The following is an 18,028-nucleotide window of genomic DNA, read 5'->3' on the forward strand; positions in this document are numbered from 1 at the left end:
TTTCCCATTCAGACACCCCAGCAGGGCCTTCACAGAAAAGATTATTTTAATTAAATTGTTATTTTATGTGACAGGTCAAGTGGTTTCTGTCCACAGAAGATAGGAAGTTTGCTTGTACCGAGTCAGAGACCATTGGTCCATCTAACTCAGCCTTGCTGACATATGGTAGTGGCTTTCCAGGTTTTCAGTCAGAATCATCCTCCAGTCAAAGTCAGAAACGCTATGGATCGAATTGAGATTTTTCTGCATGCACAGCGTGATCTGCATCACAGAACTATGGCCATAAATCAAGCTGAATCTATTTCCCATCCCCAGATGGAGACCAGAATGCAAGATCCTGATTTTATAATAATATATATAATCTTCTCTTTAACAGGAGCATATTAACATCCGCAGACATTGTCAGAATATTTATCATTAGAATAACAATAATTAATAATAACAATAATAATAATAAAAAATGGTAGGAGAGAAAGAGTGAGGCAAGTCTATAGTACACAGTCCTGTGAGGACAGCATAGCCTTTTGGAGACTCCACTGCCACATCGTTCAAGTGCCCCGTTCTATATTTACACACTTGCCTGGCGTCCACACCCCCAGCTAAGCTGGAGGGAAAACAGTGCATTGAACACAAACCCATCGACCCTCCCCTCCCACCCACCCCTCCCCCAAACCTGCCTTTTTGTCTGGTTTGTTCCTTTTCCATAAAACTTCCCATCAGAAATACATTATTTACACATAAAATAAATAGAGCGGTAACCTGATTTGTGTTTGGCCTGCGGCAAACAGTCAGAGGTACTAGGAAAAGTATGGCTTGGATTCAACTCTGTACAGAACCGTGTGGGGAGCCGGGATCAGCCTGCAACCCCGGCATGGCAAAGCCGGGCACCTTGCATATTTCCGGGCCTTGCATGCAACTGCCAGTCGTATAAGGAGACTGGCCCCTTCCACTGTCCCTTGGCCTTTCTGCCCTCCCCTCTAGCCATTTTCTGGCCCTAGAGCAGTGGTCGTGTCCCACAGTTTCAGCACAGGACAGGCACACCGTCTGCAGTCACAAGCCGTCCTGTAGTGGGGTCGTAACTTCCTGCCAGGTAGTAGAGATCTTGCCGATCCTGGTATTTCTTGCTCCGGGTCAGCTGCTCGTAGTGTTCACGTTCAATCACCTGGCACTTGTGAGAGATGGTCTGGACATCATTCTCATCCTCATGGCACGACTGGTACAGCGCATTCTGCAGAAAGGTCAGAAAGAGGTATGAAGGACTAAAGGGATAACTTGGCTTCCACTTTTAAGGAACAAAAATCCTCTTCAAAGACAGCAATTAGCCAGCAGGGTAGAAATTCTCTACACAAATAGAATAACAGACTTGTTAGATAAGGTCTGTTAGGTCCACCATTCTATTCTCACAGTGGTCAATTAGGTACCTACTGGTATTTGGCTATAGAGCATGAAAGCAAAACTCTTCTCAGGCCCTTGTTCCTTCAAAACTGGTCTTCAAAAGGAAGCTATCTCCATACTGCCAAACTAGCATGCCTGGTAGACACCAATAGTCTCCATTATTTGGTTTTTCACCTCAAACGGTAGGCACCGGTCACACTATCTTATAGCGGTAATTTTTATCATATGCCCATGCACTCTGTAAGGAATAAGGAACCGATATTGCAGGACTCTGAGGGGATGGGGTGGCTGGAACTGAACCTACCACTATTTTTATTTTGTAGGATAATTTTAGGTTTTAGTATTACGATAGAGGAAAACTTCTCTTTCTCCCTTGTTTCCACTCCAAGCACAATCATATTCTCGGCTCATTTCCTCCTCAAATTTGTTTTCTGTTATAAAATTCCAAACACTGCATATTTCCCTTATAAGAGAATTTGAAGAGCGATATGAAAATGGTTCCCAAATCTTTTCTTGGTTGTGTCCTTGTTGAAAGCACTGACCAAGTAAGCCAGAAAAATCAATTGATTTTGGGGTGTATATTGATGTGCGTGTGTGGAGCTGGGGGAGTTTACCAATCTTATCAGAGAATGCTGATGTTTGCTGGCTTCTGGCTTTTCCCTTGTAAAAGTGTAATGTTGTGGTATGTGAAAAAAAGGTAATGCAAGGAACAAAGGGAAAGGCAATAAATCCTGAAGTACTAGCTCCATATACTTAGTTCCATCTGAATTTAAAGTGAGTTACTCTCAGATATACACAACTAAAGGCTGAGTACAGTAAACTTAGAGGTGCTGCTACTGAGGAAGAGATGACAGGTTCATTCCCTCTTAAGGGATGCCTTCTATATAGCTCTTTTTTGCACTCCTGTAACCTAGGCAGGACTAGGCTTACAAGAGCTATTTCCTTTTTACACAATCAACCAAGCAAACCCCAAAGTAAAGAAGTAGGGGGGGGGGAGGAAATTGTGGCCGAGGCAAATTACTAATTCTGCTAACTAATTGCTGCCAATCGTCCAGTGATCTCTCTGGAGATCCTGAGTATTGTTCTGCTCCAGCTCATTATGCCTTTTGATCCAGCACCAGGAGGACATTCCTGTTTGCCACCCTCTGCTCCGTTTGAAGGTTTCTTCCCTCACCTTGCCATCACTATGTCGCTTGCCCAGCTTCGTCTCCTCGGGATGGTAGAACCATTTTACTTTGACCACCATGTTGCTGCCCCAGGATTCCCACATGCTTTCAATGCGGCCAATGTAGGGCAGATGGGGTCGGCCAGCTGACAGGAAAACCGCACAGTCGCCAATGCGCAGAGTCTCCTTGCCCCGTACAATTGCTTTGTAGAACAACTTCCGTGCTTTCCCCTTCATGCCACGGCGCTGTAGGACAGGGGACAGAGCATGCAGAAGCAGGGTAAGCAGTGGCCTGAGTGACACCCGGGATGCCCCCTGCCTCTTGGCCGTGAGGCCTTTGGAAGAGATCCTTGAGGGAGTCTGTGGGTTGCCATGGAAACAAAGCCCTCCAAAGAGTAGCCTCGAGACAGCAATTGAGCTTAACTACAGCAAAACCAGGCTCTGCTACCAGGAGACCCCCCAATGCTTTTGCTTGAGGAGGCCCGAGAGAGGATAACCAAGGAAACACAAATGGGGTTGGCAAATGCCTTATACATCCTGTACTGCTGTCCTAAGGGGATTTACTGACATGGAGTGCAGCCCAGGAATAAGCCTCCTAGAGCGTGTCTGGCACCTCACAGGGAATGGCCATGCTTCGGCTGTCCGAAAGAACCAGAAGGAGAGCCCACTGCATCTACCCCAGCCAGGTACAGCTGCAAAAAAGCAGCCTCCATTCTGGAGAAAAATGATTCAGGGGAGGCTGTTAGTTGTGAGAAATAAAAACCCTTTATCATCCTGCACTGGTAGCACATTTGCAGAATGTGGCCAGTATTAGAAATTTCCTATTTAAAACAGAGAAGGCTACTGATTATCAGCTGCTAAACCACAGATCTCGTTAGAACAATCCCTGCTTGGTTAAATATGTCAAAATAGGAACACCCTTTGCTCTCCTGCCCATAGCTTTATTCCTTTTTTGCACGCAGTGAGTGAACAGACAAGCCCTGGAAGTGCCAATTAACTATGATTTCCTTTTTAAAGGCTTCAGGACAAGCCGTAAAATCATGGTCTGAAGATGTTTTCTCCAACTCCGTAAAGGTTTCCATTAAACTGGAGATTATAGCTGAAGGAAGAACTTCTTGGTTTGTTTTCTGCTCAAAAGAGGTACAAAACAGCTGCACGCAGATACACATTTGTATCTTGGATGCTGAGCAATTTTGGGGAACTCTGCAGCTGCTTTAAAGGCATGTGGATATAAGCACTGTGCCTTTTTGCATATGAGTTCAGCACAATGTACAGCCCAAATATTTATAGAATAAGTAAGTTTGCTCTTTTTTAGTAGGACATCCTTCTGAACAAGTATGCTGAAGATCACAGCAAAGTGCGATATTAGCATTTCAACTAAGCTAGTTAGCCTTAAAACAATGTGAAAACAGGAATTCACAGTTCTTTTGTCAACAACTAGAGAAAGGGAAATTGGTCTTTCCTTTCTGATCAGCAACAGGAAGATAGTCTGAACCTGGGAGGAAGTTTCCCAAGTTTAGCCTCTCCTCCTTTCAAAAATCACCGAGTGACTGGGATCAATAACCAAATGAATGAATCACTTCCTTCCAAGCATTTCCTTCTCGCTCTGTCCCAAGAGTTCAGGCCAAAAAACCTTCCAGAACTACCTTCAACAGTATCATTTTCCCTAGCAGACAAAGCAAATTCAAGCCATTTCCCTCGGCTTGCATTATTATATAGTCCAGACTCACCACACAGAATCCTGACGTTTTCCATACCTGAGTGGGGTTCCCAGACCATTTCCAGAGCTGGCGTGCTGGCAGAAAAGCAGAGATCTTTGGCCGGTTTTCCACCGAGGGCAGCCGTTGCCGGCGGGAGAACTCTTTGGCTTTAGAGAAGCTCAGAGTTTCTTTGCGCCTGAGCTTGCTCTTGGCCCCAGCGCCAAAACACCTCTGCAAGGCGCTGCTCTTTGAGCGCAGGGCTTCAGACTGAGCCAGCAAGGCTGGAACTGGGTGTGTGAGACAGGTCTGCACAAGGAGCGTGGAGTCCTCATCGTCGGAGCTATAGGAAGAGTCCTCGTTGTCAGATGAGCAGAGGCTAGAAGTGGAGCCAGAGCCAGAACTGGAGGAGGTGGACGATCCAGAAGATGACGAGGAGACTGAAAGCCGTGTGAGAAAGCGAGAGGGGACGCTGCCTGCCAGATCATCCACCTCATCTTCGTCCATGTCTGAATAAGAGCTGTGGCAATCACTGTCACAGTGCAGCCCGTACTCAGTTTGACCAGTGTATTTGCGCAATGCCAGCCCCATAGGCAGCGTGCTCTTCTTCTCTTTGATCCCCAAGGCTGGGTGAACGTAGCCATGACCAGACAGGGACCCAAAGTCCTTGTCGCTCATCAGTAAGGCTTTGCAGTTTTTGTTTTTGGGGGACGTCACTCCCTCATGATCCAACTTGACCAGATACTCGCCACCAACTTTCCTGCGCCCAGCCTTGCCCAGCTCAGTGTCCAACCGCTCAACTTTCTTGGCACGCAAAAGCTTCTGAGCACAGGGCAGGATCAGGCCAGAGCTTCCAAAAGCAGAGTAAGAGTTGGCAATGCGGCTGAAAGAGTCTGAGCCAAAGCCATTACCAAATATGGGGGCAGCAACACTGTGCACAGGGAAGAGCACCTCTTTGGCCCGCAGCTTTTTGCTGCCCCCATTGAACTGGAAGAGGTTTTGCCGCATGGCTGTGCCCTTGCTGGATGTCTTGCGCTTGTTCTGGGCCACAGTCGTCCAACTTAGCAGAGAGTTGCTACGACGACTCAAGAAGTGGTCTCCAGGCTGGGTTTTTGAACTTGAATGCAGCATGTCAGGTTTACCTGCAGGGAAAGGGCAGAGTTAGAAAAGTACTGGGGGCACCTGTCACCTGTGCTATGAAACTGGTTCAAATCTGTATATGGCCTTTCCTAAACAGCTTCCTTCATGTCTTGAAACAGATTGCAGAAGGGGGAGCCCAGTTCTTGGGTCTGATCCTAACTCTTTCCTATTTGCCCAGGTCAAGCCCTTGATGTCCCTGACCTTTCAAATTCCATTTTGAAACAAAAGATGTTACATTTCTGGAGAGAAAGAGAGAGAGAGAGAGAGAGAGAGAGTGTGTGTGTGTGTGTGTGTGTGTGTGCGCGCATGCATGCGTGCATGTGTGATAGAGAGAGAGACAGACAGACCGACTGACATACGTGGATACTAAAGTAACTATTTAAACCAAGAATTCTACATTTTACTACAGATTATTTCAACTCTCTAGGATACCTTAATTGGCTAACATAGGATGTACTACCTTCACTTTAAATGGATTTCACTTTCTCTTAATGATATGAGCAATTAGCCAAATCTGACTGGTATGTTATCAAATCAGGTACACATCCCTGAATCCAAGCTGAAATCAGTGAAAATGTATAGAAAACCAGTTGCTGAAGTAGCCATTATCAGAGGGAAAAGGAATGATTGTGAACAGTTATCAAAAGAGGTTGATTCAAGGCTGTTGTAATTTGAAAAACAGAGAGATGCTGGTGAACAGTTTACAGGGACTTGTGTGAATATTGTCTTCCTTGTAATTGATTATTTTTCCCTTAAATGTAATCTAGACTAGGGGTGTCAGTCTCCAGCCTCTGGCAGAGGGTTGCAGGAGGCCGTCGCAGCCACCCGAGCTCCGTTTTTGCTGGCGGAGCACTTGGGCCACCACAGGCGTCCCTGACACGAGTGAAGTCGAGCTGGCCATGCCCACTCAGCCCCAAGATTAAACACAACCCTGATGCAGCCCTCAGTGAAATCGAGTTTGACACCCCTGATCTATACCTTCTGTAATTATAGCTTTAATTTCCTTCCCTACGTTTTCTTTAGACATTTTTCCATCAAGTTCTTGTGGCATACTGAATAGAACCTTAAACCTGAGAGCCACTACATGTGTATATTTTATAATACCTCAGCTTATTGTGAGTTTTCTATTTCATTGTTAAAAAATTATGTTTTTGCTAATGTTCTATTCCAGGGGTGTCAAACTCAAAGCCCGAGGGCCGGATCGGCCCGGGGGGTACTTAGATCTGGCCCGTGGGACTGCCCTGGAAACAGCAAAGGACCAGACTGTGGTGATTCTGTTAGTGAAAACGGGCTCCTGAGCTCCGTTTTTGGCTGCCATGGCCTCCTGCAACCCTCTACCAGTGAAAACGAAGCTTGGGAGGGCTGCACCCAGGAGGGCCGCTCCCGAGCTCCATTTTCACTGGCAGAGGGTTACAGGAGGCTGTGGCAGCCAAAAACGGAGCTCGGGAGCCCATTTTCGCTGGCAGAGCACTCGGGCCACCACAGGCACTCCTGACAGGAGTGATGTTGACCTGGCCACGCCTACCCTGGCCACGCCCACCCCAGCCCCCTGGGGTCAAACACAACCCTGATGCAGCCCTCAATGAAATTGAGTTTGACACCCCTGTTCTATTCTGTTTATTTAATAATACTGTACTTTAGGGCTGTAGACCTGTCTTTTTTGTTTGTTTTAATCAATATAGTGTGTTATACACATGAATACGTAATGGAATGTTGAAGGATGCCTGGCAATTCATTTTTACATTATATTTTTCATTTCCTTTCTTTTTAAATGAATGAGGATTTATTTTAAGGGTTTATTCTGTATTTTTTGTTATCTCTGTAGGTCGGAAACTGAATATAGACATTTAAAAGACCGTATCCAAATTTAAAATGAATATAAAATTCAGTGTCTGACCAACCACGATTCTCAGTATAATTTTGAGCAAATCATATTCGAAACAGAATTTAAGTTCACGGGCTTCTGGCAGGATAAGGTGGGATAATAAAACCCTTGAAAGAAATGCAAAAGAAATTGACTTACCAGTCTTTTCTTTGCTGATCATCTTCTTACTTGTGCTTTTGGTTAACTCGGAGACTTCACATCCCTCAGCACAAAGGTTTGGTGCTGATTCACTGGAATGGGAAACATCAGTGGAAGACCTTTTGTTACGACGGCAGGAGGTGGAGACTAATAGTGCAGGAGAAGGCTCTGTGCCTATAGAAGGATAAAGGAAGAAGCGTCACAGGCAGATTCAGATGCAAGATCATTGTCTCATCTAAGATTTCACTTCCCTTTGACTTCTACTTTTAAGCGTATGCTTCTCTCTAGCCTAGATTACTATGAAATATTCTGTGAAGCCACAAAAGATTAATGCTATGATAACTATATTTGTCAGTTATTAAGCTGCTACTTGAGTTCTTCTGCTGCACCAGATAAATACCAACACTGCTCTTGAAACTGCTCAAAGCCATCTAACGGTACTCCTTGACTTACAACCGTTCGTGTAGTGACTGTTTGAAGTTATTGTGACACTTTAAAAGATGAGTTATGATTACTTATTGTGCTTATGACCATTGCAGCGTCTGTGCAATTATGTGATTGCGATCTGGCTACCTGGCAGCCGGTTCACATTCATAATGATTGCATTGCCCTGGGGTCACGTTATCACCTTTTGCTATCTTCCCACCTGGCTTTTGATATGCAAAGTCAATGGGGAAACCAGCTGGGGAGGTCATAAGTCATGGGCATGTGATGTAGCAAAAAAGGTAACATGATGCCTTACCTAACATGATGCCTCACTGAACATCCAGACTGCTTAATAATAAATTTTGCGGTCCCAATAATGGTTATAAGTCAAGGATTACCTGTACTTTGCTGACATCCACATGAGATTTCCGCACCTGAAATAGGCAAGATCCTTCCCACCCCACTGCACAGAAAGTCAGATACACTTTGTGCCCAACGAATGGCTCTTAGAAAACTCAGCAATATTTCAGTTAAATCTGAAGGCTCCCAGCAAAATAATATCAAATGGAATCACTGGCAGATGGGTTCATGAGGGCTATCAAAGCATGATAACTATAATTCTAGCAATCCATTCTAGCACACTTACACTGGATTTTGAAGTCTGGTGGCAACATGCGGATATTAGACAATGCAATGTGGCCAGTGTCTCCATCATCAAATTCTACCAACACTGACTCTGCATCTTCCTCTTCATCACTTGAAGACCCTGTGGGCAGAAGCCATGTTATCTTTCAGGCCAGCTTCACTGTAGGCACAGAAGAAGCTCTGACCCACTGATTTGGTTGCCTACAGCAGTGGTCCCCAACCTTTTTATCGCCACGGACCAATCAGCCTTTGATAATTTTACCGTGGCCCGCTGAGCGCACGCAGGGATGGGGGCTTTGGGCCACACGTGCGTACCTGCGCGGGGCTCTCTTCCCTGGAGCCTTTGCGCACGGCCCAGGAGCTTTTGCGCACGGCCCAGGAGCTTTTGCGCACGGCCCAGGAGCCTTTGCGCTGCAGCGTTCATGTCCCCCGGCCGCTGCGCGGCCCGGTGCCAGGTACTCCACGGCCCGGCACCGGTCCGCGGACCAGGGGTTGGGGACCACTGGCCTACAGCATACTTAGAGTTATTCCCCATTATGAGATCCTTATTTACCAGTTTGCTCACCTCGAATGACATTGCCTGGGTAAAGGCAGCGAGACTTCTGGCTCCAATAAGCACAGACCCGTGTGCCAGGTGGAAGGCTGCGACTTGACTGTGGCTGTACATCTAGAACCTGGAGAAAAACAAAGGGCATGATTGGCATATAGAGTAGATCACCACATTCTTAAGACACTGAAGAGATTATCAAGTACCAAGCTTATCTTATTTTATTTCATCATGCAGTTATGTGGACAATTCACCTTTAGCTCAACCAATGAAAATTGCAGATTGCAGTGATTTTGTGCTTTCCTTTGGCATCTGCTCTTCTCTCATGATCACTAAAGAACTACTTTCACTTTTCCCAAGATACCATTGAGTGCATCCTATTTTTCTAGCTAGAAGGCTTGTTGTTCTTCAAACTCTTATGTTTTTCAGATATTTCATTGGGATAAATATTAATTAAGAGTATTTACAACCAAATTTGTGGTCTTGATTTTTATGTTTTATTTTGTGGAATGGGTTGATGTGCTCTGTGCAGGAACTTCTTGGCATATATATATATGAGTGTAAGATTGTCTTCTCAAAGGATGCATCTGGGAAATGAGAGGCCTGCATCTCTCTCTATACTTATATGCACAGTATGATTCACAAGTGAATACACAGAAGTGTGCATAAATATCCTGTCCCTCAGAAACTCTGGATGCCCCAAAGGTGCTTTTCCAAAAGGCAACTGGACTTTCTTGTGGTTTTTTTTCTTTGAAAATGTTTTGCTTCTCATCCAAGAAGTTTCTTCAGTTCTGAGAAGCAAAATGTTTTCAAAGGAAAAAACAACAACCATAAAGTCCAGTTGCCCTTTGGAAAAGCACCTTTCAGACAACCATGACCTGGATGATAAAGACTCTCCACAGACATTCAAGATACTGGATGTGACTACAAATCACGTAGGCCCCATGATTGCTCCCACCAGCTGTGGAGGATCAGCAGTTCTAGAAGACAGGTCAATTAGACCAATTTGATTCATCTGAATGTACATCATATAGCTGTATTCTTCTCAGATTTGTTCCAACCTACCTAAATCCCTACTATCTAGAAGGCATAACCATTCCAAGTTCTCTTATTACAGGTAGTCTTCACTTAATGACCATTCATTTAGTCACTGTTTGAAGTTACAATGCACTGAACTCAATTAGTTATCCTTCAACTCCTCTCATCTCATCTCTCTCTCCACCTTTCTGCTCTTTTGGTCACCGTGCACCCCACTGCTTACCGATATTCCCTCCTGCCCCCAATTTACTTTCATCATCTTCTATATCTTTTGAGGAGATACAATCAGCCGAGGCAGCTGCTGACCCTCTCTGATGCCTCTGTGAAGCATTGCAAAAGGCCAGCATCAACCTTGGCTGAAATCAGATAGGGGCTGCAGGGGTAAGTGGCAGTGCTGGAGGATGGCCAAAAGAGCAGAGATGGGGGGTAGATAGGCAGGTGGGAGAAGTTGGAGGGCGGCCACAGCAGGGGTGAAGCCTTGTCTGCCGAAGGGAACTCTCTGGGCCAAGCCAGGGAGAAGGCAGAGGATAAAGCTGGCACTTCATACACTGCTACTAAGCAGTGTAATCGCATGATGTTTTACTTAATGACCCCTTCTTCTAGTCCTGAAAATTCTGGTCCCAATTAGGGTCATTAAATGAGCAAGCTTACTAGAAATATCTGGTGTAGCAAATCCATGAACATTTGCAAAAGAAAACCACACTTTCTGCTCCCTATCCCTCAGGTAATCCTATAAGTATTATTCTTGAGAGTCCAGCTTCTCTCCCCCTGCCCCTGCCCACAGCCAGCCTGATTAATCACAGGCTCTGATCTCCTGAGACTTACCGCCTCCTGCAACAGCTGCTCTTGGGAATAGATTCTCTGCCTATTCCCTCGCTCTCCCTCAATGACAATGCTGTAGCTGTGGAACAAATAAGTGACAAGCATTTACACAGATGATGATCTGAAGGGATAGAGGAGAAGCTAGGTTGGTTAATTTTGACAGTTATTTTACAAGAAGCTCAATTCTTGGTTGGCAAGAATCCTCCCTCCTGAACTAGCACAATACAATGGAAGTCCATGGTTCTGACTATTTCGTTCCCAGATCAGTAAGAGTGTTAGTATGTAAGTGTTTAAAATTTAAGAAAAAAGAAATGTTACACCACTCTATTCTCCAGATGTGCTGAATTGTAACTCAAACTTCCCAACCCTATGACTAAGAGCACTATATAGTGCTAACACACAATTTCATATATATTTACTCATGCTCTTCGCCCTGAGTTTCACAGAATTCAGTAAGATTTACTTACAGATACCCAATCCCCCCGAGAATTGTGTTGGAATACTTCCCATGAATCATACTTTAGTTCCAGCAAAATGCTTTGACTTCCATGCATACTACAGTTTCTTTTTTTATGAAGAAAGACAATAGTTTGCCCAAGATCATACAAGAAACTCATAAGGAAGAGGAATCAGGATGTAAGTCTTTCCAAGCTCAGTCTTTGGAACCAGATGTGATCTTGAATAAATGTATTTTTCATTCTGATTAATGGGAAGAGGAGGAAGAAGACCCAGGATTTGATTTGGGGGAGGGTAGGGTAGAGATCACCAATTAACTCTATTTGGAGATGAGGAACCAGAATGATTAATATTGCAGTAGGTGCCTTTGGGTTAATTATTGTAAGAAACAAGTACCTGGGTTTCTTGTAATCAGTTACCGCAATTGTCTATAAGCATTATAGAGATGTGGAATAATAAGGGGTAGAAGGGAAGATCCTGGAATGCAAAAAAAGGAAATGCCTACAATTCTAAGTGACGGATGCATTATACAGTATCAGCAGCAATGGAACCTACTGATCTTGAAAAATCTCGCTACGGTATCCTTTGTCCATATTTATGCTTAGGAATCAGGTCCTTACATGTCAGGTGGCTGCAGACTCTTTACATTGCCGGCATAGAGCAGACTGTCTTCTTTGGGGATAAGCACACGCAATCCATCCTGAAGATCTTCTTTGAGGATGGTACAAGACTGGGCTGTAACCATAAGACAAAGTATGAATCCACGGTTAATTCTCTTCCTCGTTTGTTTATATTTGGAAACTTCAGGCAGAGATCAAAGCTTGAAGAATTCAAGCCTGAAGTATGGACCACACTGCACCATCCAGCTTTGATCTGCACGACTCCACTTCAATTTTCTGAGCTACCCTTATCTTGCCTTCAGAGTTCACTTTAGGAGCTATCCAATCCCACCATATTCCATCTCTAACACTTCTTCTCATCATTATCCTTGTTTACTTTTGTTCTTGGCTACTGCATTAAATGGCTAATAGTAGTTCTTTCATCTGGACTATACTAGGCCTTGTTAATTGCCTTCACCGAAGGGTACTCTTTGGTCATGGTGTGTGTGGAGACTTACCAGAGGTCATATCTTCCTCTGTACCAGTGGGGGGCATCTCTTCCTCTTCAGAGAAGCTGCTATTGTCATCAAACTCAAAATGGTCCTCAATGGCAAAACTCTCCATCAGCCGGCTGACTGCCCGGCCTTTGCACTGCACAGCAAAGCAAAATATATTTCCTTGTTTAACAAAGGCACAAGACTAATGTTAAACTGGCTAGGCCAGGAATGGATAAACAAAAGTCTCTCCCAGCCTCAATTCATGCTTAGCCCATGGCATCACTCTGGCCTTTGACTGAAGGGCTTAGCTTGGAATAAAAGGGGCAGGATGCTATGCCAGCGACACTTTCACATAGACTCTGCAGGGCCCTGTCCACATGAATATTCTAATCTGAAAACTTCTACAAGTGGGCTATTATTTTACACACTGCACAGTAATCCACTGATAGAAGTTTTCAGATAAAAGAATTGAAATCTCATGAGATTTCAGGGATTAAATTGCTAAAATTCCACAGACTACCTTAATACTATTTTTCACTTTTTTTTCACTGGTTTGCACCAGTGCCAATACACAATGGTGCCTGAAAAATGTCCTGAGGAAGAGAGACCATTTGCTTGCCTCTTTTATTCTGGGTAATAAAACGTCAGTTGTATCTGACCTATTCAAGACCTGCACTACAGCAGATATTTCACATTTCCTACCTGCTTGCTGACCACCTTGTTCTTAACCTTAGACAGCTTCTTGCCCTTGCTGAGGATGGCCTTGGCATTGCGAGGAGAGAGGGTCAGTGCTCCATTTTTTCTCTGCCCAAAGAAAATAAGGATAAAATAATCAAATACAACATGTAGCGACCAATATTTACCATACTACAATGTAGCTAAGTTGACAGTTACAACTGCAAAAAAGACCCTTTCCTTTTTCTTAGTGGCTCTTTATGGTATCAGTTAAATTCAGCCAAAAGACGGTTGTGTTGAGGAAGGTCTGTTGCTACCCGGCGTACCCCTGGACTCCCAAAACAGATCATTATAATCCTTCCTTCACTGAGGATCATATGTCCAGCCCCTTTTTCTGCCCCAGCTTACTCTGAGGGCCGATTGCAGGACTTTGCTCTTGCGTGTGGCTTTCTTGAGGCGTTCACTGCTGAGTTTTCCTGCATCGTCACGATTTGCAAATGAGCGGGCCTGGCTGCTGGAGAAGAGCCCCTCGGCGGCGCTTGATGTTCCAGGTCCACAGTGAAACTCCTTGGCCTTACTCTTTAGTTTTTTCTTGCTAGAATTCTCACAAGATCCCGCTCGGCATACCGGCACCTTTTCCAACCTCCCTAAACCTGGCTTCACTGGCCGCCTCTTTATTTTCACTTGGCCTTCAGGACTGGGGATTCGACAGGGCCCTAGATAGATCCAGAGATTATAGCAATGAAAAAAAAAAAAAAAGGCAAAGCAGAACAGAAAAAAATGCCTCAGTGGATAAGCCAGTGCTTCATTTTCCTTACGGAGACTGCACTTCAGGCAAGTGTAATGTTATTAGGCCGATTTTGAGTAGAGTCTTATCAATTAGCAATTTGTGAGACTAGCCAATGCTATCATTTATTTTATTTTATTTTTTACGAATTGTGGCTCAGCATGTAATAGCAGAATCTGGCTTTTATAGACGCCAAATGCCCCTTTAACTGAAAGGGAAGATGCAGTGTAACTTAGAAACAGTTGGTTCCAGAAAGACCTTTCACTGCCATCTTACATCCACCCTCAAGTGTAAATCAAACAAAATTATATGATAGTAGGTGGAAGGGCTGGATATAATTTCAGCCATTTCTTCATGACGTTCATGAAGCTTCACTGCCTTTCCCCTTCATCAACTTGGATAGATTCAGCAATTCACCAAAAAGAGCTTTATTTCAATTCATTTCATTACCTAGCAAGCCTTGCCTCTCCTTTTTCTTCTTTGCTTTCTGATTTGCCTCCATTTTCACCACAGAGGAAGGAGAAGGACCAATTACAGGAGGGTTCACCGTTACATGCATGGGGGAGCTGTTGTCACTCGTCAAGTTATCATCCCCACCGCCACCACCATCGTCACTTTCATAGTCTCTGCGGTGATTGTCATCTGTAAATGAGGAGGAGAGTCAAGACGAATTGAGGCAAGAGGGGGAAAAGGGGGCCACTTCAAGATGAGAAGAGGATTCTGATACTTTGCTTCATCATTCCAACACTTATTTCGACCAGTAAAACCAAGGCCATCACTGCATTGTTTCTAAGGTTAATATCTTAACACAGAGGTATCGAAAGGATTGAGGCTTTTCAAATCAATCTCTGCTGGTAGTGTGACCCTCATATCAATGCCCCACTTAGGACTCACTGGCTTTGGTTATTGCTGCAAGGCCTGGTGTGTAAAGGTTTGGTAAAGTTGTATTGGTATGATGAGTAAAAATGGCAGAGTAAAGATTATTGAAAAAATCCAGCCAACAATCCGAGAACTCTGAATATGTTTTGGCCGAGCTATTCCCTCTTTCGACGTCAGCCTCCCAATAAGGCCTATAAACCCCCCCTTCCAATCCTGGCTTCTATATCCTGATTCTTGCCCCTTTGACAATGAGTCTTTGTTCTTTCGGCTTTGGGGAGTGGAAGCAGGATTTCTGTCTCAGCGTTGCTTTCCTGATAAGATGCCCCAGGAGCTTCAGGGGAAGCCATAAGCCTGCAGTCAAATGAGAGCGGACATTGGCCCCACTAGAGGACATCATGTGCAGCTATTTTTAAATTTCAGAGCTTCCTCTGCTTGCCAGCAGGAAATATACTATGTGGCAAGCTCCTCACCAGAGCTGAAGATAAGAGCTTTGTAGAAGGGTGGAATCGCCTGGGAATGGGCCTGGGAGAAGCTAATTGTACTTGCACTTCCTCAGTGGCACGGTGGAGAGATGAATACCTGGGAGGCCTGTTAACTGGCCTGGAGCTCAGAAAATATCCATTGGACATTAATCCCCTTTTTGCTATGCAGGTAAACATCACTTGTCCCAAGGCCCGAGTCCTCTTTTAGCAGCAGTAGACAGAACATGCTCACAACTGCAGGGTTGTGAATAGCCTTCTCTTGTTTCCCATTATCAACTTTCCTTCCCAGGTGCCAAATGATCCTTCCCTTCAACCTGAATGTCCCAAAGGTGCTTTTCCAAAAGGCAGCTGGACTTTCTTGGGGTTTTTTTCCCCTTCGCTTTTCACCCAAGCAGCTTCTTTCGTTCAAGAAGCTTCTTTTTATTGGATAAGAAGCTAACCGTTTTCAAGGAAAAAAACAAGAAAGTCCAGTTGCCTTTTGGAAAAGCACCTTTGAGTCAACCATGACCTGGATGATTTGAGAATCTCCATAGAACTTCAGTCAGAATCTGTACCTGCTTCAGCATTTCCTGGGCTAGGCTTGGCCTCCAAGGGAATGAGATCCTGCTGTGGGTATTTGGGAGATGCTGCTTTGGAGCTCTTGGTTCGAGAAAGTTTCTTCTGGATACGGGTGCAAGGGATAGGCTCTTTCCGTCGGAAGGGACCAATGCTCGTGGGCAAGACTTTGCTTTTGACTTTCTGCTTGAGATGAGAGGCCTTGTGGACTACTGTGGAAGCCAACTTGCTTTGCGAACTGCTCTTCTTGCAACGAACCTTCTCCTGTAAAAAAAAAAAAGAGCAAAGATGGTAGAAAAGACACAGTAATACTTATTGTTTCCCTCTTGCTCGGGAGGGAAATCTATATTTGAATCGGGAACTTGGAAAGGATTGAAAAATCTTATCTGACTCTCTGACCACTAATAGTGAGGATACTGGATACTACCTATAACTAATAGATAAAAATGGACACCTAAAAAAACACAAAAGTAGAAATGGCTAACTAATAGATAAAATGGATATTACCTATAACTGAATCTTGTTTAATGCTGTCTCAATGAGATTCTGAACCCTTACGTCTTTATTTGCATGCACCTAGTTTCTACTTTGTATGCTAACAAATAATGTTAATCATTTTTTTCTTTTTAAGTATTCACTAAAATACTTGAAAACAATGACCAATGCTCCCTGAGCTTCCTGAGAAACTTTAGATCAAGTGTTATTTTTATACTTGTATTTAATAGTTTTTTTCCTTGTACTTAATAGTTGAGCCATGCAAATTCTGAAGCAAGGTAAATAAGCATAACTCATCCTACTAAACAGCAGGGGAGAGGTGTGCCATAAAATGTAAGATGTAAAAGATGTGAATATTCCTCTCACATCTACCAAAAGAGCATCTGCCCATCCAGCTTGGTTCATCTTAGGACCCTAAATCCTCATAGCTGATGTGAATATCACATTGGTTTTAAAACCATGGAAAGAATACGGCTGTCTTGGTTTTCTAAAGGCAACAAGTTATTTCTTCTCCAAATGCAATATAGACAGAAATATAAAGATATTAAGGTATACTCACCTGGGAACTTTTGATGCCACTGTAAGTTGTTTCTGATATTTTCCGTTTTTTCTTCTTGGGTTCCCCTTCGGCCCTCAACTCTGTACACAGTAGAGATAAGGTGGTTTTCACAGACCTGTGAATGGAAAAGAGTACACAAGTTGGAGAAAGAAAATTCATTTTAGATTAGCCATTGAGAAGCATACAGGCCAAGGATCTAAGCATTTTTTGATAGAAACAGCCTCCAACAAACATACAGCATACCTGTAAAAAGACCTAACCTCTTTTAGTTCCATTTATTTAAACTTGTATATTTTAGGCTGCTACATCACTATTTACAGCCAACCATGGCAATCTGATAGATATGTTATGGGTATACATTAGATATTTACTCACACATATTCTGGACCCAAGTCTCATTGTTGTGGGGCTCAGTATCCATGATTATTATTATGGTGATCTTTTACCTCCAACTAGATATATTTCACCCTGTCTATGCATAGACCGATCATTCCTGAGATATCACTTCACATAAAGAACACTAACCTCCCTGACTGTCAACATCCAAAGTCTAATGTTCATACAGTGAAGAACAATAAAGCAGATCCAGACTACAAAATACGAATCCCCAAAAGGTGGGATGATATGTTTTCAGCATAACAGTACAGTAGGCATAAACACTTCCTATATGCTATAAATCATGACTTTATTTTGTAACTAATCCATTTCTTTCTACTCTAATGGACTTTACAGATGTCTCAATTAATGCCTCTTCTTCAGAAATAAGTAAATATCTGTTTGACCTCCCCTTTTTTCCATTTACAGTTAGGCCTTGGAAAATGTTGCCATGTTTGACTCCTCCATTCTTCATTTACTGGCTTAACTCAAGTGAGGAGTATTGTAGGTTCTGAATGAAGAAAGAGGAGTCAAACATGACAGCACTTTCCAGGCCTAATTGTAAAAATGGAGACAGTAGCAATTAAACATGCGCATTAATTTATTTCTGAAGTCGGGTACTTGAAGCAAATTAGAAACCTGGGTTGTTTCTAAAAGTTCAGCAAAGAAAGATGTTATATTTTAGAAGATAATGAAACAATTAATAATATGAAGGAAGGAAGTTATGGTTATTGTTAGTGCGAAAGCGTACTACTCCATCTTATTTAAGAA

At 43.6% G+C, this 18,028-nt stretch overlaps 1 protein-coding gene across 1 annotated transcript in view; it reads right to left on the reverse strand.

Annotated features, from left to right (window-relative positions):
- Window positions 1-679: 679 nt before the first annotated feature.
- Window positions 680-18,028, reverse strand: part of BAHCC1 (BAH domain and coiled-coil containing 1) — a 111,129-nt gene continuing 93,780 nt past the window's right edge. The window contains exons 16-29 of the mRNA XM_070937699.1: window positions 16,883-16,997; window positions 15,828-16,092; window positions 14,363-14,554; window positions 13,534-13,841; window positions 13,153-13,254; window positions 12,472-12,604; window positions 11,975-12,089; window positions 10,902-10,977; window positions 9,057-9,165; window positions 8,493-8,612; window positions 7,421-7,594; window positions 4,318-5,399; window positions 2,570-2,806; window positions 680-1,228 (exon numbers count right to left, since the gene is read on the reverse strand). Of these exons, the coding sequence (XP_070793800.1) occupies window positions 1,022-1,228; window positions 2,570-2,806; window positions 4,318-5,399; window positions 7,421-7,594; window positions 8,493-8,612; window positions 9,057-9,165; window positions 10,902-10,977; window positions 11,975-12,089; window positions 12,472-12,604; window positions 13,153-13,254; window positions 13,534-13,841; window positions 14,363-14,554; window positions 15,828-16,092; window positions 16,883-16,997 (3,235 nt within the window). The 3' untranslated portion in view covers window positions 680-1,021. The remainder of the gene's footprint in view (window positions 1,229-2,569; window positions 2,807-4,317; window positions 5,400-7,420; window positions 7,595-8,492; window positions 8,613-9,056; window positions 9,166-10,901; window positions 10,978-11,974; window positions 12,090-12,471; window positions 12,605-13,152; window positions 13,255-13,533; window positions 13,842-14,362; window positions 14,555-15,827; window positions 16,093-16,882; window positions 16,998-18,028) is intronic.

The sequence above is a fragment of the Pituophis catenifer genome, unplaced genomic scaffold (assembly GCF_029215685.1).
Source record: "Pituophis catenifer annectens isolate HBS135680 unplaced genomic scaffold, rPitCat1.0.hap2 SCAF_2, whole genome shotgun sequence".
Taxonomy (NCBI): domain Eukaryota; kingdom Metazoa; phylum Chordata; class Lepidosauria; order Squamata; family Colubridae; genus Pituophis; species Pituophis catenifer.